This window comes from Egretta garzetta, unplaced genomic scaffold, assembly GCF_000687185.1.
Source record: "Egretta garzetta isolate BGI_Z169 unplaced genomic scaffold, ASM68718v1 scaffold44, whole genome shotgun sequence".
In the NCBI taxonomy this organism is placed as follows: Eukaryota; Metazoa; Chordata; class Aves; order Pelecaniformes; family Ardeidae; genus Egretta; species Egretta garzetta.
Window position 1 is genome coordinate 1,603,093 of NW_009259490.1, and position 21,989 is coordinate 1,625,081.

Here is a 21,989-nt window from a genome sequence, read left to right on the forward strand (position 1 = left end):
ACTAGCAGCTAAGCTTGTCTACACTGCACGATGTCAGTGGTTTCCAAGGAGATCCCTTCTGTGGGTTGGAATATTACAAGGAGCAGCGGTCTCTTCAATGCCACCTTTCAAGTATGTATTTCTGTCAGAAGATGGGACTGATGACTTATAGTGCTGACAGCCTCTCAACAAGAGATGGTGCAACTGCGGCACACACAGACCTATTCAGGCTAGATTTATGAAGCCAGCTTGCACCAGCAGTAGCAGTGAAACTGTGGTGATGAATATGGGCTTGCACAGCTGGGGCTGGCACCACTACTGACACAGTCCATTGCTACAGATTCTCTAACTTCTTTGAGTACGGCTAGCTGAAATGTGCTGATACCTGTAGCTGTACTGAAGACTTAATTGAAGCTCACTCTAACCATCTCGTCATTCATTTCTGATAACCTCTCTGCTTCTGCAGTAACAGAAATGAACCGTGCTGCCTGATCACTTACTGCCCTCTACAAACCTTGGAGTGACAAATTTTAAAGACATCACTCTGGATGATGCTGCATTCTTTCCCTGCCCAGGACTTCCGATGTGGTTTCATATCACAGGGCTTAATCTCTTGTGTGACATCTGGGCACATGGAAGACTGTTTCCAGGAATTCCCAAACTTCAGAGCATTAGTCTCCTGCAGCCCACTCCTTGTTGTAAAGTCATTGTTAGACTTGTCATCAAAGTTGCCACACAGACCACACACTTTGCCCTGGAAAAGAAAATTAACATAGTCACAGTTTTTAAATACACCATGGAAGTGAGAAACAGACTCCAGTAACACTGACATTAAAATGGACAACTGACTCTCCGTGTAAATGACATATTTTCATCTTTACTTCCAAATAATTTGTACAGAAATTTGTCTGTGTACTCAGCTAACTATTCAGCTGCCATGTCTTCCCTCCTTGAAACCCAATTATACCTGGTGTATTTCCATGTCTCTGTGGTGGCCCTTCATCCAACTTGTAACACTAAAGAGTGGCTAAGCCTCTTTCAGATGAGAAGAATTCATTTATTTTCCATTCTTCTAAATTTATCATAACTCAGCTACTAATATAAGCCTGAGGGAATTTCATTCTGCTCAAAACTTTTTATTAAAAGCTTCTAATATAATGAGCACCATTTCTTCATCCATGGAAAAAAGAGGACATTTTTCTTGAAATAAAGAATTTAGCAATTTACCCATAATAGTGAATTTTTGGTAGCGCTATTTAAGGTACATCAGCCCCCTCAAGCAACAGTATGACGCTGTTTATACAAACCCACAACTTCCACATTCAGCCCAATGAGTTCAGTACTCTCTAATTCACCATGCTGATTTTTACAAATCAGAACCATCTCCGTACACTGCATAGGGAGTTTGGTTGTAACTCAGGGCTGAGATTCTTTGCAGGTTTACAAGAGCATGTACAGTCAGTTAGCACCCTCTAAATTATTTTGTATGTTTGGCTCTTAATATTCACAAACTCAGAATGCCTTAGATGTTTAGCTTTATTGCAATCATATGCTATGCATCCTCTGCAATGCATTGTGATGGACTGTAAGGAACTCGAGTAGCACTTCTGCAACTGTGATAGGAATAATGCAAGCTAATCATCAATGTGCAGAGGATATAGGAATTAAACACAGAGTCAGAATAAAAGAATATTTATGTTTCCTTATCTCATTTATCTATTCATACTACTACTTCAGAAAAAGAGACAAGTCCTTACTTTGTAATCAGGGGCCAGCTTGATGAAAACAGTAGTCTTCTTATCCCAGATAAGCATCACACCATTGCTAGCCTCAATAACAAGGTAGAGGCCTACTGTCCTGTTCCAATAATGCACATCATCACCAATATCTCGCTGAATTTCTTTATAAACTTTGTCCTCCAATTTCAGTTCAGTTTTCTGAAAGATGAAAAGAGAAGTAACATTAATTTTTATGATGAGATAAAATATTAGATGCTCGTAACAATACATTTCATTCTGAAAGTCTGAGATGGCGTTCCAAGATGACAGAAAGTGCTGTAACACCTTTGTTTGATATAGGTTTCAGTACCTAATAATCTACAGCTTTACAGATTAATTTGGTAGGGCCTTTAACCTTTACTTATTGTAGCTGCTTTTAGGGATGTGGCTTGGGAGCATTAGGGTTTTTTAAATACTTGAATACTGATATATACTCACTCCTAAAAACATTTTAATAGCCTTTGAGCAGGTGACTCCTGTAGTTCCACAAGGGACGTTCTCTGTGATGATACTGAATGAACTGCTGGAATTTTTGTCACCACAAAAATCCTATTGAAAAAGGAAAAAATGAGCGTAAGAAAATTGGGTAGAATATTTAATTTTTAGTTTAATCTCATAATACAGTTATTTAAATCTCCACAATCTATAAATCATTACTGCTGCTTCATATGTGAAATCCTACATACATGTATTTTTACAGATGCACAAACATATACATGTGCATCTCTGCATACATATAAACAGTTACTACAGTCCCATGTGTGGCAAAACCTGGGAAACAAGTGGGACAATAAAACAAAATGAGGAATATATCTTTAAATATAATTATCTTTGTCTTGTAAACTCAGAATTTTGTTTTATTGCACAGCTCATAATGAGCTGTTAGCTCTCACTATAAAATAGCCTTGTTACATACAATTTATGACCACTGTATCAGAAAAAAAAAAATTCACACAGCTTGCCCACACTGAAAACACAGAATTTGTTTTGACAGAATGTGTAAAACACCTCAGGAACAGTGATGGTGGGCAACAAGAAATGACAAAACCAAAGAGGAAAGTAGATCTTCAAGGCAATCAGATGCCATTTCAGCCCTCCTGATGAGGATTACCTGAGTAGCCACATATTCACAACGCCCATCAAAGTCATAGAATTTTCCATCAAAGGTGATATAATGGCCACTTCCATATATCGTACAAGTTCCATAGCACACATATTTAGTGCAGCTCCAAAACCCTTTTTGGCAGGTACTAGGACAGAGCAGAAGAGTTGAGTTTTCAGATTGCACCAAGAGTGTGCTGTTTGGAAAACTGCAGAACAAACCAAGCAGCTACCTGATACAACATGAGAATGTGCACAATACCCGTTACAGTGTGTCTTAAATCTCAACTTCAATAGCTTAGCCTATTTTAAGCCCATAACATGATTTTTAACTCTGGCCAGCTACATTGTTTAGATCTGATAGCAATTACATTTGAAGTCAATGCACTTTCCCAATAAGAGGTGCCTACTGAAAACAGAGGTAGCTATTACCCCAATATTTTCAGTACAATCTGTATTTCCTCAGATAGCAAAAAAAGATAGGTTTATAGGAAAATAAACATTTATACTCGCAGCTATTGCAGCCACTGTAGTACATAAGCCTAGACACGACTATTAATTTACTGCATAGAATATATTCTAGAAGAACTTACCAGGTGTTGCAGTCCACTGCTAACTTCTGTCCAGGAGAATACCACTGGTTGTTATGAGTGCATGGGCAGTCCTCCTTCTTCTCAACACAGCCCCCTCTCCCATCATCAAATAGACCTTCAGGACACACACAGCCTGAGACACACTCTGCCTGGAACTAAGGAATATAAAGAGAAATTGTTACTTTATGAAAAAGCACTGCATTTTTCTTCTACTTCTTCAGAAACACTCTGGTAACAACTGCATTTATAACGAAACAGCCTAATATTGATTAGTTTTATAAGGTTTTTCTTTCTAGGTTTCTCATGTTTTTCTTTTTATTGTCTGAGAACCCAAATCATATCTCACTTGGGAGGTACAACTCCACTGAAGACACAGTTAAAAAAAAAAAAAAAAAAAAAAAAAAAAGGAGAGGGAGGCCATAACAGGAATCATCATGAAATTGGCAACAGAGCAATAACATTGGGGATAAAAGAAAGGAAGATTAAACCAAAGAGAAATAAACTGTTAGTTACAACTGCATTTTGTGTGTTGCACTGTGTCATTTAAAGAACACAGAATAAAGGAAACATGACATGGAGAAAAACTGAATACATACATAATCACTTTGAGGAGTATGACAGCTAAGTTGTACAGGCGTTTGGGAAGTCCACTTTGGGGATGCGTTGCAGTCAAAGTACGTCTTGTTAGAAGAACATTCTGTTGCACCTGAAAGGTACATTGTTGGTGTAGATGAAGCAAAAAAAGACAAAAGAAACGTGTGTGAAAGGCAGCAGTTACTGAGACAGAAATCTCAGAGCATGCCTAACCATACGAAAAAAAGAGGCTTGGTGAAGACAGAACAAAAGTGACAATGTGTAACTGTTTCACATAAAGAGAAAAAACAAACACAAAATAAGTGGAGAATTCAAATAGAAAGTGTAGGTTTGGGTTTGGAGATTGGGCTATTTTATTTTACTTTATAGAATGTCACTTACTTTTCATTCTTAATGTCACTGAAGTACACTGGACCTTTGCATTTCGGCAAACACTAGAAAAGAAGTGAAGTAGAAATTAAGAAAAAAGTAAGCTCAGTGTCTTGAATTTAAATCTAAGGATTTTTTTTATATGAATTTGACAGTATTTATCAGACATGTCCTGCATAATTTCTACTGATATTTCAAGGTGAACTCTACTGAAGCACGCTCATGAACTTTCACTTGGAGAAAAACTGTAGCAAGATTTTAGGCATAAAAAGGTTATGTTTTAAGGAATGACAGCTATTTTATTAATCCTTAATAGTATGCTTTTTGATGACTCAGGGAACAGATAGTAATGAAACAGATAATAATGACAATTTAAATCAAAGCCTTCATTTGGATACACAGTATATTTTCATGCCTATTCAATTCATGTGCTGCAAATTTGTTGGCTTGTATGCTTCATCTGCCAGATGAGAGAATGACATATTTCAGTCTGCACTGATGATTCATGCAGCAAACAGTTGTCAGAGTTCGTGATAAAAAATACCAGAAGCTTTCAAAAGCCTTTGTGCTACTGTAAATACATATCAAGGGGACCTTCCTCCAGTGGGAAAGACAAGCAATCTGTATCTGACAAAAAAGGAAATAGCAACACAACATTATAGGTGGCCTTTTATCTTCCTTTTACCCCTCTGCTCAACAAAATGCTATTAACAGCGCAGTTTCAGAGTAACATTTATCTGTGAAGGCCAGTACTCACACCTCCAAACAAAGCTGCACTTCTCAATTACCAATAAATTACATTGCTACAGGGTGATGCTTTGCTCAGCACGAAGATGGTGTGAAACGTATTACAAATGTTCATTAAAGCACCAAAAAGCGCTAAGCAGCTTACACATAATAAGCAAATTTTAAAAGGGCTTTTATCCCCAAAACCAAGACGACACAATAAAACATACCAGCGTTCTCCATCTTTTGTGACATACTCTCCCGGTTCCAGGTATGATCCCTTGTAATAACATGGGCACTTGGAGATGGGCACACAGGTATCCTGGTTATCCAGGTATGTGTTATATGGGCAGCCACAGCCATCCACAGGAGCAAAGTCTTGCAAGCAATGCTTTTCACCATCAGCAAGGGAACGACAGGTTTGCTGGCACATTGTAAGGTTGTAAAGGAAGATTTGATTTCCTGGGCAGGCAGACAATTCTCTAGCTAGAAGGAAAAGAAACAAATTGATAAATAAAGGATGCAGGATGGGCAATTTAACCTTGACATTTCTGGTTTGGTTTCTTTGCCTGCACAGCATGCAACAGTAAAAACATTCCCTTAGATTTTATTAAAGTACAAAAATACGGTAAGTCACAAGTAACGCTAGCCTAACTTTGTTTACTAGTTGATGACTTCTTTTTAACTGCTACTAATAGTTTCTACTTTCATACCCATATTTGTTTTTAATACTGATAAACAGAGAAGAGAGCACCATATAATAAACTCCTGCTCTCAACAATACTGTACCGTTGATGAAAAGCAAGCACAATGATAAACGAAGACACTGATAAGCAGAGACAATGAAAAAGCCATGATGGCTGAGATTCCATTAGTCAAAGATAGAAACAGCATCATTATTTAAAACTGGGGAAAGAAGGTGAAAGTGGAAAATATCGCTTTCTACTTTTAAACGTCATGAACAAATGACAGCTAAAGAATATAACATGAATTAGTAAATATTATAAGAATTGTCTCTTTTAAGTCCATTAGACATTTCTAAGACACTCCAAATCCCTTAACATTGAGTTCACTGACAACCAAATTCAGAGAGAACCAGCTTATTTCTCATGGCTAATTAGTTCCATGGGGATTACAGTTCCACTACTTACTGCAGACACTTTTTCTCCAGCCTCCCAGTATGATTCCTTTGAAAGCACAGGCTCTTGAGTAAGAGGACAGGGCAGCACATAAGCATTCTTCATTGTCTTCACAGAGGCAGGTGTCATATTTACATTTCTGAAAAAAGAACAAAAGGGTCAGTAAGCCACAGGAAACCAATGGCCAGTTGCACTCAGTTGCTATGAAATATTCTGTATCCTTTTTCTGATGTTGTTTTTATTAATTCCCATGATCAGAGAACAATGGAAGGAACAGCCAAAGACCAGCAACTGAAAGTGCTGCTTCATTTCATACACAATGAAAACGTTTGCATGCTTATCCTAACCTAAGCCAAGCCTCTTGAACATTTAAAAAGTAGCCAGCCTCCTAACAACACTTTTCTTATAGGATCTTGATACCATTCTTTCTCAGTTATAGCTTAGAAATGCAGAGATCCATAAAAATTGGAAGTCATAATGCAAAATATTAACCAGCTCTATGAAGATCTTCACAAAATTTGAGCTCAGACTGAGTGCCAGGCATGGAAAAGACGCAGAAATTTTTTGCTCAGGTAAGCCTCACTTACCACTCAACAGTGATGAGCTCAGGGGAAAAAGAAATCATGGAGATTCTGGCACGAAAATTATTTGGTGCCATATTCCAACCAATACAGGAAACTTAATAAAAATTTACCTTTTTTTTCTGACTTAATAGCAACTAATGTGTAAGGGTAGACTTAAACTTACTGTGCACACCTGCATCTCTTCACTCTTCTTTCCAGTTCAAATATCCGATACAATAAAAATGTAAATTAATTGCAAAACATAAGAAACCAGAAGAAAAAATTTACCTTTTCCTTCAGCAGCATTCCATAAGAATCTTGTCATAGGAGACACTTTGGATGCATGCTATACTGCCTTAGTTAATCACTGTAAAAAATGTCACCAGCTCTTATGGGCAGCCTACTAAGTAATGTCTCAAATATTTGAACAATGATAAATGTCTACAGTCACCCATCTGAAATAAAGCAGTACTAAAAAGAGTGCAAGATTACAATACCTTATAGTATTCTGAAGGATCAATGATTAAGTGACATCTTGCAAAAGGACCCTCTGGGTTTTTCAGCAAAGAACACCAATGCTCAGCATAATTTGCTGCAAAAAAGGAGAAAAATTAAATTACTCTATTCATTACATTCACTAATCTTCCTTGTGCCATGTCTAGCCATGTTGTCACAAAAATGCAACACAACAATACAAATGAGAGAAATGTGTGCACTTTGGGGAGTGGAGAAACTACATTCAATCACTGCACATGTATTTCTATTCTCCAATTCGGTTATCTAGCAGTAGACACACAATCATAAAACCAAAAATTGTATCTTACTGCTGCAGCTTGTCTACACGGAATTGTGACAGCCCTTTCCATTTGGGGACCATAAAGTTAAGTTAAACGTGGGGATAAATACTATTAGGAAATAAAAGCTGCCTTTGCAGATAATATAGATGAATGACCTTGCTTCCCTATCTTCCAGCTCAGTATTTCTTTACCATCAGCCCCTAAACTTTCACTTCAATTTGATACAAAATCAGTGCTCATATGTATACATACTTGCAGAAATTAATTATTTATTTACAGTCCTCAAAAAAAAAAAAACCAAAAAAAAACTTCAATGCTGCACTACAACTCCTACATGCCTGTTGCTATAATATACAAACATTGTTCGTTCTGGCAGAAACCAACCATCTGACTTCTTAGTGTGCTTACCACTTTCAATGCTAAGACTGCAGGGGTCTTCCAGCTTTTCTACCTGGTCTGTACATGTGGACTGAGCTTTCCATGTGTTAGCAAAGGCAGATCCTGTAGCTTCTACCAGCCCACTGGTTGTTTTAAAGTCATCACCTTCCATTCCATTAAAGTTTCCACAAAGACCTATTGACAAACAAGGTGAAAATTTTACCTAGTTATTACTCATTCTCACTCTAAAAGGTCAAAGGAAAAGGGACAACTGATCACAAACATTAGAAACAGAAATTCATACAGCTGATTATTCCACCTCACTATTAATGCATACTATAAGTACTAAATATTTAGGAGCCCTATTTTAAATCTTTAACCTCTTGAGAATCACAGAATGGTTTGGGTTGGAAGGCACCCCTAGAAGTCACCCAGCCCAACCCCCCCGGCAGGGAGCAGGGACACCGCTAACCAGATCAGCACCCCTGGCCACCCTGGCCTTGGATGTTCCCAGGGATGGGGCCTCCACCACCTCTCTGGGCAACCCCTTCCAGTGTTTCACTACCCTCACTGTAAAGAATTTTGTCCTTATATCCAGTCTAAACCTACCCTGGTTTAGTTTAAAACCACTACCCCTTGTCCTGTCACAGCTGTACCTACTAAAAAGATTTTCACCCATCTTTCCTATAGGCTCCCTTTAAGTACTGAAAGGCCGCAGTAAGGTCTCCCCACAGCCTTCTCTTCTCCAGGCTTAAGAACCCCAACTCTCTCAGCCTGTCCTCATAGCAGAGGTGCTCCAGCCCTCGGATCATTTTCGTAGCCCTCCTCTGGACCCACCACAACTGCTCCATGTCCTTGTGCTGAGGGCTCCAGAGCTGGACACAGTACTCCAGGTGAGGTCTCACCAGAGCAGAGTAGAGGGGCAGAATCACTTCCCTCGACCTGCTGGCCATGCTAGAAGACTAGTCTTCATGAAGATAACTCTGCCTCAGGACATCACTGCCCTAACACCTGTATTTTTTATGCTTTCTGATGATATTAAAACCACAAAATGCACCAAAAGCCTGGTTTTGTCGATAGTTAGAAATTAAACTGAATACAAATATAAGAAATATTCTAAGAAACACTGATGTACTGGTACTGCAGTGATAGGTCAATTCAATATGAAATAATAAAAACGCATTTCTCGTTTGCTTGACTCAATTCTCTTCAAATGTTTTTGTTTCTGATTTTAGTTTCCTCCTCTTGAATCAGTAAGTAGTGCAAATTATCACTCATGTGAAGAATACAGGACTCTTCAGCATGGCTTTGCTTCCCATTTGAATAGACGCTTGCCTTGAAGTTTTCCTTGAACTGATTGATCCACAGTCACAAACAGCTGCATGACTGGAAACAACTGGATCTGCAGCTGAAGCCTGAAAGCAGTTTGCACAACAAGGTAGTAGGAAGATGGCTTGAATACTGAGAAGCTGGCTGAAAAACAAAACATAAACTGTGTAGTAAACATACACATAGGCTGCCAAAAGAAACACTTCTTACTAGATTTTAAGGTATCACGTGCCATGAAAACTCTGAGATCAGGATCAAATTCATAGGTTTTTTTCCTCTAAAAATCACTGGCCCCACTAGACACAATGGTGGTCCCCACTAACCTAACAAGTTGATTACCTATAATGACTTATCCCTGGGATCACAACCAAATTCAGATTTTCTGCAATACAGCTTCAATGCTAACTCATTAAGGCTGAGCAATCTGAAGAGCAAGAGATTTTCTGAGAAAGTATTACCCCAGCACTGTCGCATACAGTAAGTAATAGTCATGTCTCTACAAGCCAATACATAGCTAAATATGCTACTAATGAAATGTTAGATGCTTATACGTAAGTTAAGCCATTAGAGAAAAATCAGCAGAACTGACATACAAAATCAGCATAGTGGAGGAACTGGACTTCTTAATTAGAATCATAGAATATATTGAGCTGGAAGGGACCTGTAAGGATCACTGAGTTCAACTCCCTGCTCCTTGCAGGACTGCCTAAAACTAAACCACATGACTAAAAGCAATGTCTAGACACTCCTTGAACTCTGACAGGCTTGGTGCCACGACCACTTCCCTGGGGACCCTGTTCCAGGTATTGACCACCCCCTCAGTGAAGAACCTTTTCCTAACATCCAATCTGAAATTCAGATAAAGAATTACTTTCTTGCAAATAATATACCATCTGCAGATAGGCCGGTAAATAAGAAGCAACACATACGGTGTCAGTGTGCTGCCTGAGCATACCTAAAAAGAATCGATAAAGAGAAGTTCTATATTCCTTTCAAAAGTTACTCCCAGAGCTCACAGATGCTGTTTGATAGTGACCTTCCACCAGAAGTTAGGCTCCTAAATTAGGTGATCTGAGTCAGCCTCTGAAAGTGTCTGTCTAAATCCACTGATTATATAAAAAGTTGATGATGTCTCAAGCTGGGAAGATGAGGGGGTGCTACACAGTATGACCTTCTTTCCTGCCCTGGTTGACCAGCAAATACAGCCATTACCTTCTGCCAGCCTTTCTTCCCACAGCAAAAAACAAACATACACACACAACCACACAAACAAACAAAACAAAAACCAAACAAACAACCCCAAAAAAACCCCAAAAACATGGGGAAGAAGTTGGGTGGGGTACACATGCCTGAGCCTCACCATGACTGAGAGCCAGGACATGTCAACACCATGCAGCCAGGCTTGGGAAGTGCAAAATACCCCTCTTTATAGGCAGGTTAAGTTATCTGCTTTAAATTTAAGCCATGACAATTCCTCTTTCCCAAGCTACATGCCGAAGTACATTCAAGATGTATGAAAAAAATGAAGAGCCTTTTTTTTTTCAATCATCCACTGAAAAGAGTCAGTCTGTCCACGACACTCTCAGTGACAACTTTTAAATCATATTCATCCCCAAGCTGTTACAAAATCTGAACACGTTTCGTATGCCTCTTCCACTTTTGCCTCTGAAAAAATACCCACCCCCAACCCCCCAAGAAGTCAAGTGTGTGACACAACACACAAGGCTATGTCCCTTACCTGACACATGAGGCACATTCACTGTCATCTCATTCAGTAAGACAGTGCCATCTGGTCTGAAAACCACCACCTGTGTAATAGCAAATAGAATCAATGAGGTTCCAGGTACTGAGAGGAAAAGGAACTAAAAAAAAAAGGAAGGGAGACATTTCGCACATTTAGACTGTGAGTAGAACTTAAAATCTTTGAAAGGAAGAATCTGTCTGAAAATTGAATGTGGCAGCAGACCTGTAGGGTACAAGTAACATTTCATCTTGCTATTCAGTTTTTCACTTACACCTGCCTACAACAATTTATAGCAGTAACGAAATGCAAAGCTTGTTAATATTGGGCACCTTGGCTTCAGCAAGTAAAAGAAAATATTGGGCCTTCAGGATCTATAGTGAGTTCCTATTCCCTATAAAAGCTTCAGTGTAATATTTTAGTGTGATTCTGGCATGGTAAGAAAGCAGTTTGTCAAACTTCCTCATAAAATGCTAGTCTGTACATACAGAAACATAATATGATGGGTTTCTAACTTGGTTTGGTTTTGTTCTAGTTATGCTGGCAAGGACATGGAAGACCAGAAACACAGGAAGAACATTATGGGTGTAAGTATGTAAAATTATGTATGAATATAGTCTAGATATTCCCATAACCAAACAGAATACTAAAGTGAATGAAACTATAAATATTTAAGAGGTTGGATCGTATCAGTATTCCAAGATGAGGTCTCTTCTGAAAAGGACTCAATTAGATCTAGAAAATTGTATCTGAATAAGGGTAAAATACTGTGAGGGGAGGAAGAATGGTACTCTTACTTTCAGCCAGCCTAGAATACAGTGAGAATAATCATATAGCTCAGAGCAGAGAAGGAAAGAGAGAGGAAAACGTCAGCTTATTTGAATCTCATCTTTTGTTCAGTTTAGGTCTATTTTGAGCTCTCGAGGCAGAAGCCCGAGTTGTTTTTCAGGCTGTCTGAGGTGCCTTATCTATACACAATAGCAACTCCAGAAGAATTAGCATATTTCCCTTACTGTGGAACAACGGCATATCTAGCAGAACCCACAGAACACTTACATTTTTTTTGTGATCTACTAACAGCACAACAGTCTTCAAACAGGTCTGCCTGTCTGTGGAGCCACAGGGAGCCAGTTCTGCCAGGAGAGCATGACTGTCATTTACAGTACCCTACAATCGCAGGGAAATAAATGTCCATTAGTCCAATCAAGAATCTCAAAAGATTATTTGCAAATCAAAGACTGAAGTCATCAGTTACAATAACAATTACTGTAGAACTTGGCTGTTAAGACCACCATTTCAGCACTGGCTCTGGAAGCTGAGCCATCTTTCAACAGTGGTATGGTTTCTAGTTCAACAAGATCTTTGCCATGAATGAAATAGATGCCTAGCTCCTTTCCTTAGCTGACTGACACTCAGACACAGAAACAGCTATTACATATATGGCTGAGAGCTTCTAGTCCTGAGAACTGCCAATTTTTCAAGTCTACCTATTCATGCAGCCAGAGCGATCCTTTGATTTCTTGCACATGAAGGACTTCCCTGGATAATAACAGCATACATAGTCTACTATCTAAGTTAACCACCCATTGCAGTACATGCCCAACTTCCCCCTAGGGCTATTACAGCCCATCCTGAACTTTCCAGTACAGCTTTTAGCATTTCTGCTTCCCTTACCTCATAAACATAGAATAAAACAACAATTCACAGCTGCTACATATCTGTGCACAGACACTTGTATTTACAAGAGAAAAGCTCTACAGTACACAGTACCTTGGCCAACATATAGTAACAGTCTCCATGGAAGGTGTATTTCTTCCCATCAAAGGTGGTAAAATGGGAACCTCCTTCCACTGAACATGTGCCTGGACAGGGTAGATCTTTGCACGTCCATCTGCCCGAATCACAGGTGCTATAAACACACAAATAATAGAAAAATGCTTGTAGATACTACAGGAGCTGAGAGCACTGAAAGCATCTGTATATCTAACAAACTGCAAGATATCCCCCAGTGTTTAAAAACTGTTTTTGACTGTTTCCTTAAGATTTCCCCCCTGCCATATGCCATAGATACAAGAAAACATTTCAGAAAATTGATTGTATAGACATGCAACATAAATGTTAAGTTCAGAATGTTTTCAGGAAGTGTCCTATGACTAAGTGGAAGATTGAAAAGCACAGACAGACCCATTTACAATCATTCAAAGAAAGGTGTGTAAACAACCATGATCCTTACCATTCTTCACATTCATTGGTAATGTTTTCTCCAGGTGAATACTCCTTTCCATGGAGCTTGCAGTGGCACTGGCTAGGAGGTACGCAGCCTTTTTCAGTAATATCATCATACACGGTTCCTGTAAAGCAGAACAGTAAACTATTCCAGCTCTTTCCGTAATAAACATTTTGCACAGAGGAGAAACTCGCAGAGGAGGCATGCTCTCAACTTGACACAGAAAGCAGAGGCTGAGATTATCAAAACTGTGAGGAATGCTGTTTCTACTTTTTATATTATAAGACACATGGAAAACACTTTTATACAGCTTTGAAAATCTAAGTCTATCCATTTATGTAACTATACACAGATGAAAAGCTTAATATAAGTATAATAATAATCTCAGAATTTTACATTTGTAGATTTTCAGTCCTTCTGGCATACTCTGTAGACTATCATTATAATGTTTTTCCCCAAGGTTGATGGTAAGTCTGAAAATGTCACTCACTATGCCTCATTATCATTCTCTGGGCCAATAATGTCCATTGCCTCAGAATTATTCAACCTAAACCCCATGACTTTCTGTGTATTAGCAGAATTCCATTTGTTGAGAATTAAAAAGCAGATTTATTACCTGTCATTATGTTAATATGATTTAACTATAAAATCACTAATTAATCAATTATGACCTTCTTTTTAAAAAACCTTATAATTATGTTCCCCTGGGGAGGGAATAATGAGTAGCAGTACTAATTTTTAAGATCTAATTTGACTACTTTTAATATTTTAGCTATGAACTCCTGTGCCAGAGCTCTTGGTTTTGTTCCATATACAATAGCTAGAATAACACTTGCCTTCAGGGCAGAAACAACCATCCATGTAGTGTTCCTCACAAAGGCTGCTGACCTCCAAGTGCGAGCATGTATCCATGCAGGGCGAGCTGCTTTCTCTATAGATCATGGTATCAGGACAGGTCTTGGCTGAAAGAACGAGAAAGACACCACCAGTTATTTGAGTATGAAGTCCATCGTTCTTCATAAACCACAGATCATACCTCCTATGACCCTCAAGCCATAGCTGTACCAAGCCAGACTCCATCTGGCAAAGCATGTTTGTCTCTTTCTGAACTACTTTGCCTGCTTTTTATATTTTCTTGTTTTGGTCTTGAATAGATCCAATTATCCCAGTCATCTGCAGCATCAGACCTGACAGTTTTTTCACGGGAAGGGAATTGCTACTTGCTGAAAAAGATTTCTTAATAACTAGGGTAATAGAAGAAGAAAACAGGAAGAACATAGTATGTAGTTTATTGCACTACTGGTATGCAATTTGTAATATGTCTATAGTTTTGTAAAGAAGGAATGAATTTAAATGTTTCACAGTGCTACATCCACGAAATATTTGTTTCTTTGTAAAATTTATATAGCTGCTTACGGCACAAGTACTGTGTCCTCCATTCACCCGGACGGCCACCCGCATGCGAACACTGGCGAGAATACTCAGAGATGGTGCTGCAGAGGCAGAAGGAGTCCTCACTTCCATTACATGCACACTTGTCCTGCATGCAGGCTTGGATGTACATTTCCAAATTAAGACGTAATTGACAATCAGCAAATGCAGAGGAAGTCAGCAACTTCTCACACTCATCACGCTACGGAAGAAGTATAGTATTTAGGAGATTTATAAGCAACTGAGCTTCTAGACACTTCCTGTCGTGTCATAAAAACTGTTGTCTTCTGAACAGCAACAGTTATTCAAGAAAGGAAGAAGAAACCATTTGCCCTGGAAGGGACAAAGCCTCCCCGGAACTTCACACACTAACCTCCTGTAGCACAAGGATAACTCCATGTGCCCATGCAAGTGAAGTTAGCCACTAGGAATACTCACATGCCCATTACAGCTTGGAAGAGCTTGAGTTTCATCAGGATCTTCACATTTGACATTGGGTTTGCTGATCTTCTGTAAATTCCCATATGTAATTGAATTGTAGCTTGCACCTATGAGAAAAAAATTACAAAGAGGATTGCTGAGCCCCAAAAACTGACAACAAGGAACATCTGATTACTGGGACTCTACTGATCAAGGAAAACAGTTACTATGGTATCAAATATCCCTGTCAGAAACAGGTCTCTGCTCTGAATTATGTCTATTACGTCTGAATGTGCTTACAAAATTTAAAGTGGTAACAAGAAATGGCAGCCAGTAGGGAAAAGAACAAGATGATTCATCTGGAATAAAATAACCTTAGACCAGGAATGCAGCACTGGAACATAATGTCTATTCTGGGGCAATCACAGAAATCTCTCAGGTGAAATTTGCTCCCCTGTGATGCTCCTATGCACAATGCTTATCACAGAAGATAGGCTGATAACTGTCAGTATTGTAGGATGACTCACCTCCTTTGATAAACTCATTGTAGATTGGAACACCATTGTAATCCCCACAGAGACCACATGTATGGTTATTAAATTTGCTGTCCAGCTCCACCTAGGTAATGGAAAGAAAAAGCAGAAAAGAATCATCTGGAGCACACAGAGATTCCAAAGCACAGAAGATTCAAAAGGGAAGTTGTTAAATGGCAAACTGATGGTGAGCTCAAAACTCTTAGAGAAGTAGCCACTGCTAATGAATTTGTAACATAGTTGATAAACACAGCTAGATGCAAAAAGCAAGAGAGAAAACAGAAAGAAGTGACTGAAGCTCCTGCATATCAATAATGGCAGTAACCACCGTGGTGATAAAGATGAAGAGGAAAGCATTCTTAGAATCACAAGACTTTTGTTTCGTTTTTCTCCTTTTTTTCCCCACTGGGATAAAAATTAAGTCTTTCTTTAAATTAGGAAGTTGATGATGGCAGTCCTTTAAAAGACAGAGGAAGGAAAATGCAGATTGGATTGTGGGGGTGTTATAGCAAAAACATTAGTTATTTCTCAGAAAGCTCCTTCTCCCTTTCGTGAGACCAACAGGATCATCTGCATACCATACTGCTACTTCTACCACATTGCAGAGAAAGGAACTTTAGGTTTTCAAAATAAGGTACTATGAGTGTCAGCTGGATAGGTCAGCCTAACACTCTAGCTCTGTTCAGTTCGTGAGACTGTACTTCTGTTGAGTGTACAGTAGTCTGTTAAACCCAGGAAATACCAATAAAAAAAGACTTTCATCTTACATACCATTAGTGCATCTTCCTGATTCCATATCAGAATCAGCCCTAATTTGGCATAAACCTTGGTGTAAATGTCATTGCTCTCAATGAGCACAGAAGAGCTGTAGTAAGGTGTCTTCACACTAGGAAGAAAATCAGAGACTTTGCATTACTATGGAAACATAAATGTCTCTAATAAACCAAATACTCTAATGAAACCAGTCTTTGTCTACCTGATCCTAGCTGCACAGGATGCCTTGTTTTAATGAGGCATAAAATTGTCTGACACTTGATGTGGTAACTCATTGTCTTTAAAAGGCAAATCAATTTCAGAGGCAAAGCCTCCCCAAGGGTATGGGTTCTTTAAGAAAAAAAGCCAAAATGTCAGATGTCTTCAACTTAAAGGAAAATCCATCATCATTGTGGTATTAACAGAGGATATTCAAACACTTGCTAATAATTTACTTCAATGAAAGAACAACATAAATCGAAGCTTTTCTTAACCAAAAGATATGACAACCATTTCAGAGAGAATGAATGTTCCTTTGAAAGGATCTTCCTCCTCAAGAGAGAGCTCAAAAAGCACAAGCAGATACAGGGACCAACAATAGAAGTTTGAAAAGAAAGGAACACATTAAGAGGAATTCAGTAGTTTGTTTCAGTAGTTAGCTCATTAGTTTTCAGTTGACAGGACTAAGCTTATTAATGGTGACAGCAAGGCATGCTAATATTTTGCACAACGCTGAGCATAGATGGTTTTGAGTAAAGAATCAGTTCACCGGACCTCTCTCCTGTTCTTGCACGTCTGACTTACAGTGCACTAGGTAACAAGACACAGTGCTGAATTTTATTCAGCAGTAAAGGGATTGTGGCAAGCAGCCTCATCCTATAAAATCTAAAGAACTAGAGTGTGTTCAAACAGAAGTAGTACAAACTGGAGTCCAGATGAAATAACCAGTTAACTTTCTACAGATTTGCCAATATAATTGTTACCTATCAGGATTCATGTATGTCTATGCACACCTCCTCTTAAATAGTCTTTTGACTGGGAGAATTTTATCTCCTAATTTCCTGCCACTGGGATTTTTCCAACTATTTACCTCAGGCATTTTTAACATGGCCAAATGACTTACACATCTAAATACTAGGTGGGAATTCAGGAACCATTATTTCTACTTTAGGCTGCATTGTTCATCCTCTGGACAATGGAGGCCTTATGAGAGCTTTCAGATATTCCCCCCATACCGAACACTAGACATTCAATAAATCAGTGGATCAGGTACCAAAAGGCAAATTCATACATATTTCTACTTTACAGTTTTCACTTCAGTAGTGTGAAATGTTATTTTACATGACAATGGATCATATGTCATTTAAAGAGCAATACGAGAAATTAAGTTATACAAAAAACGAAATCCCCCATGCAGCAAAAAACTGTTCAGAAGGGATCTATTGTTTTAGGAAAACTACCTAAGTCAAAAAGATGCTTGGTTTAAGAAAAAACAATGTTTAAAGGATTTCTAAACTTGTTTTTCATTGAGTTCTTTTAAAGACCTGAGTATACAATAAAGGGTGTTTCAACTGGGGGCAAGAATGCATTTTTTATAACTTCATGTTGTTATGCATTCTGGTATGATCCTTGGAAAACTGTATGTTATTTTCTATCTTCGAAGAGATTTTCATTGCAGTGGCTTCCAAACTTCAGAGCAAAAGCTGAGTTCTGAACAAAACCCAATCCTACAGTGACACTAGAAAGGATTTTGTTTAAATTATGCTAAGACATAGTAGCAGACAGTTTGTGTATATACATACGCAGAAAGGCTAGGCTAACAATCAGAAAGGCTAGGCTAAGACACTGCTTGGCACCAGTAATGGTGTCAGACTAGTTCCTTGTGTGACCACGTTAAAGGAGGAGAAAAATACTACAGCTCACTGAAAAAGTACATATTGCCACACACAAATTAATGTAAATTTTTACCTGCATTATAAATGTTATAATCCCTTGAGGAATGGCCATCGGACCTTAAAGAATTATGTATGAAGATCAGAAAAAAACACCCCTCTTCTGCCACAAGAAAAAAAGACCCTGGATAAATGCATCTTCATTTTTGAGGATTTGCTAGACCATCTGCTAAGGTAAACTCAAGGTGATGCCACAAAACAAATGAAGCTATGTCTTTTTATGCCAGTGAAAGATCTGGCTCATGAGCTGCATTGTTTCCTGCACAACCAGAAGAAGAACAATTCACTCAGACCTCTTCCTGACTTGCAATTAAATCATCCTTTAGGCCAGGGTAGAAATGATGATTCATGCTAAAGCCCCTCCTCAAAGCAATTTTTATGCTGGATTTCCAAGGGCTTTATTTTTGCTTGCAGAAATGCTTGCAGCAGTTACCTTAATAGTATACAGACAGCTGTGTAAAGAATTAATCCTGCTTTTATCTTCCCAGCACATTTCTCTGAAATACTATTATACTAAAGGAACTTACATCCGCCCATCCACCACAGCCAGTTTTGGTCTGAGGTACACCGTGAAGTCCTTGACTGTTATCAGAATATACTGGATCTCAGGGTGTTTATTGTCATTCAGAGCACGCTGAATGTGGACAGAGAACTCCTTGTAAGACTCTCGGCAGTCAGAAACAAAATTATACTCGCAAATGCCAGGGAATTGATAGATGTCTCCATCAAAAGTTTTGAAATGGTTGTTCCCCCAAGTGCTGCAGACATAGTGGCCATGGTTTCTTGTCCTTCCTGTTAAGTGGTGAAAAAGAAACGGGCATGAAAAAAGTTAAATGAACAAGCTAGCATCAAGAAAAGGTAAACGTTGCATTTTACAGTAGAAACCACTTGCATGTGCACAGTGATTCCACAAATCTCAAGCCTGATCAAGTGTCTGCCTGTTAGGCAGAAGAGGTGTGATTCTCTAACAGAAAATAAGACATTAACAAATACTGCTGAGATCTGGGTATATCTTATAATCCTCACTGAGGTAAAGGAACTTGTCTGTATGAGATGGGGAAACTTGACCACTAACAAGTTGGTGCACCAGTGCAATGGAATTGCTTTTCTAAACATATGAATTTATTCTGAATCACAGTATTACTTTTAGCAATATTAAGTATTTCTAAGAGCTATTTTCTTCCCTGATGCACCATGCACTAGAAACACACAGACTTAGGAAGCCAAGGAAGTACCACTCCTACTCTGGAAGGCAAATAGGTTGGATGTTATGAAAGGACTTGTGAGCAACAGAAGTTTTTTAAGAATTCCTTCTCTTCCTAACACAAGTGGTGATTTCTATTACTACAGAATATAAATTCTTCAGATCAGAAAATAACCATGGTAGGAGCAAAAAAAAAAAAAAATTTTTTTTTTCCAATAGCAAAAGATGAAGATGATGATATTAATTCTGTTCCCAGCCACCTATACCAAGAAATAATACAAATTAATAAAGTATCTGATTAATCTCAAGCTCACACTTGGGAAGCTTGCCAAGGTACCAAAAGCACACATGCCACTCATCTTCACGAGATTTTCTTTCACTGGCACAAACTACCAAGGGGACCTCTAAGTTATTGTACTTTGATGATATCAATCATACCAGATACATCCAGCCAGGCTGGTATGCTTGTCTCTCCACCAGGAAGTCTACACAGAGATTTTCCCAGAGCTCACAGTTGGGATACCAAATGCAAGATAACGCTTTCCTCCCATTGCTGAATTCAAGATGTGGCAGACCAAGAGCAATACCCCAAACCTGATCACTGCACAAAATTCATCACCTATTCCTCCAAAAACAGTTTTCAGTACAAGAGCTCAATTGCAACACTTTGAACTTGATAACAAATAGAGTAAATCAGAGCTTTAACAGATGGATTATTAATGTCCTGAATGACAGAATGACCTTTGTCTAATGTTACTACGTTCACTTTTGAAGAAAGTATTTATGTCATTCCAAAGTAATGCAAGGCAGTCATCCACGTTCTTCATTGCTGTAACAATAAAACTCCCAAACTCATATAGTTGCTTTCTGCCGCGTAGTTGCCATATCTAGGAAAGTCTCAACACATGGAAAGAAAAGTAACACTGACAATATTTTCCAAGCACATCCATCTAGATATTATTGCAGTAGATATAGGTATTAATGTCTCCAAAGATAGCAGTATCTACCTATGTTGGCTGAGCCATGCAGACTCAGTATTTGAAAGTTTAAGAAATTGAAGGCACCTTAAAACTCCAGTGCATTATTTAAATGCACTGCCTCCTTCTGCCTTTGCAGTGGTATTTTAATTCTCTCCCTCTTTTCCTATTTTCCAGGAGGCAATCTGCTACCATTTCATTTCTAGAGCTTACCTTTTCTTATTTCATTTGCATAGGAAAGAGCCAGCCAGAGGACAAAAAGGCTGGCAGCTCTTAGCCCCATGGTGGCTAAGGCGGGTGAACTGGGAACTCCACTGAAAACTTTTCTTTATATAATGTCCACTGATGCAATTGCTTCTATCACAGGGGAATAGATACAAAGGGAAGAGGGAAGAGGAGAGGTAAAAAAATAGGTGTGATATTTACAGAAGATAAGAAGTAAACAGACAGGTATTTTTCATCATAAATTAAGGAATTCAGTATACAGGAAATGGTATAATATTGATTCAGTAATCATGTAATTTTTTATTGCTCTATTTAATCTACAGGATGCTATGCTTTTAAATACTTCAAATGCTCATGCCAAGTTTAACCTTCAGTAACTCCTATAACAAATAGTGGATTTTGGAGTGGCTGAAAAAAGAAATCCCTTGAAGGAAGTTTAGGATGAGACACCCTCAAACAATGGCTTCAAGGCCAAAGGATTTTTTCATTTTTCACCATCACATAGAATGATTTCTGTAAAAATTAAGCAATGTTTGTGAAGCTCCTTGTAGACAACAGTAACCCTTACAAATAAAAATAATATAACATGCATTGTAAAACTATTTTGTAGGTAATTGTTGGATCTTAGAAAAGGTATAGCCCATACTGCATATTGTGCCCAAAACATAACTGAGATGGGATGACAAGGTAAGCTCAAGGAATTCACAGCATCGTCATGGTGCAACAGAAAGCCCATCAAAAAGGTTGTAGAGATTCTCACAACATATTAAGATTCAGGGGGAAAAAGAAAAAAGAGAAAAGGGGAAAACAGTACTGTACTGTCCAGACTGAATAACAACTGTCTTCAGACAGAACCTGCTGCTTTAGTCAACTAGAAAAACCCTTCCAACATAAAGACATCGTCTTTAGCTGTTGTTTTCTTTTATTTGCTATTTTTATCCCCAGTACAGCCTAGTCTCAACCCAAACATCTTCCCGTTTTCTTCAGTACATCTCAAAAGCTTTGATTTTCCGCTTTTCCTATTTGAGGATACAGATTTGCACTTCTCTCATCCTTACATAGGGATACAGAGTATCATTCACTCAACATTCATGACTGAAATTAAGTAGTTGCCCTTCTCACCTTTGGGAGTCGATCACTAGAAAAATGTAGAATTGATTTTCCGTCTTGGAAAATAGAA

At 38.5% G+C, this 21,989-nt stretch overlaps 1 protein-coding gene across 1 annotated transcript in view; it reads right to left on the reverse strand.

Annotated features, from left to right (window-relative positions):
* The window catches only part of MUC2 (mucin 2, oligomeric mucus/gel-forming), a 54,829-nt gene extending 33,962 nt beyond the window's left edge, over positions 1 to 20,867 (reverse strand). The window contains exons 1-23 of the mRNA XM_009637313.1: positions 20,798 to 20,867; positions 18,931 to 19,195; positions 16,470 to 16,584; positions 15,693 to 15,783; positions 15,184 to 15,293; positions 14,731 to 14,947; positions 14,151 to 14,276; positions 13,321 to 13,438; positions 12,858 to 12,996; positions 12,144 to 12,254; positions 11,085 to 11,154; positions 9,353 to 9,490; positions 8,048 to 8,212; positions 7,340 to 7,434; positions 6,288 to 6,418; positions 5,371 to 5,622; positions 4,427 to 4,479; positions 4,048 to 4,157; positions 3,452 to 3,606; positions 2,869 to 3,007; positions 2,196 to 2,306; positions 1,737 to 1,916; positions 494 to 733 (exon numbers count right to left, since the gene is read on the reverse strand). Of these exons, the coding sequence (XP_009635608.1) occupies positions 494 to 733; positions 1,737 to 1,916; positions 2,196 to 2,306; positions 2,869 to 3,007; positions 3,452 to 3,606; positions 4,048 to 4,157; positions 4,427 to 4,479; positions 5,371 to 5,622; positions 6,288 to 6,418; positions 7,340 to 7,434; positions 8,048 to 8,212; positions 9,353 to 9,490; positions 11,085 to 11,154; positions 12,144 to 12,254; positions 12,858 to 12,996; positions 13,321 to 13,438; positions 14,151 to 14,276; positions 14,731 to 14,947; positions 15,184 to 15,293; positions 15,693 to 15,783; positions 16,470 to 16,584; positions 18,931 to 19,195; positions 20,798 to 20,867 (3,201 nt within the window). The remainder of the gene's footprint in view (positions 1 to 493; positions 734 to 1,736; positions 1,917 to 2,195; positions 2,307 to 2,868; positions 3,008 to 3,451; positions 3,607 to 4,047; positions 4,158 to 4,426; positions 4,480 to 5,370; positions 5,623 to 6,287; positions 6,419 to 7,339; positions 7,435 to 8,047; positions 8,213 to 9,352; positions 9,491 to 11,084; positions 11,155 to 12,143; positions 12,255 to 12,857; positions 12,997 to 13,320; positions 13,439 to 14,150; positions 14,277 to 14,730; positions 14,948 to 15,183; positions 15,294 to 15,692; positions 15,784 to 16,469; positions 16,585 to 18,930; positions 19,196 to 20,797) is intronic.
* Positions 20,868 to 21,989: the final 1,122 nt, after the last annotated feature.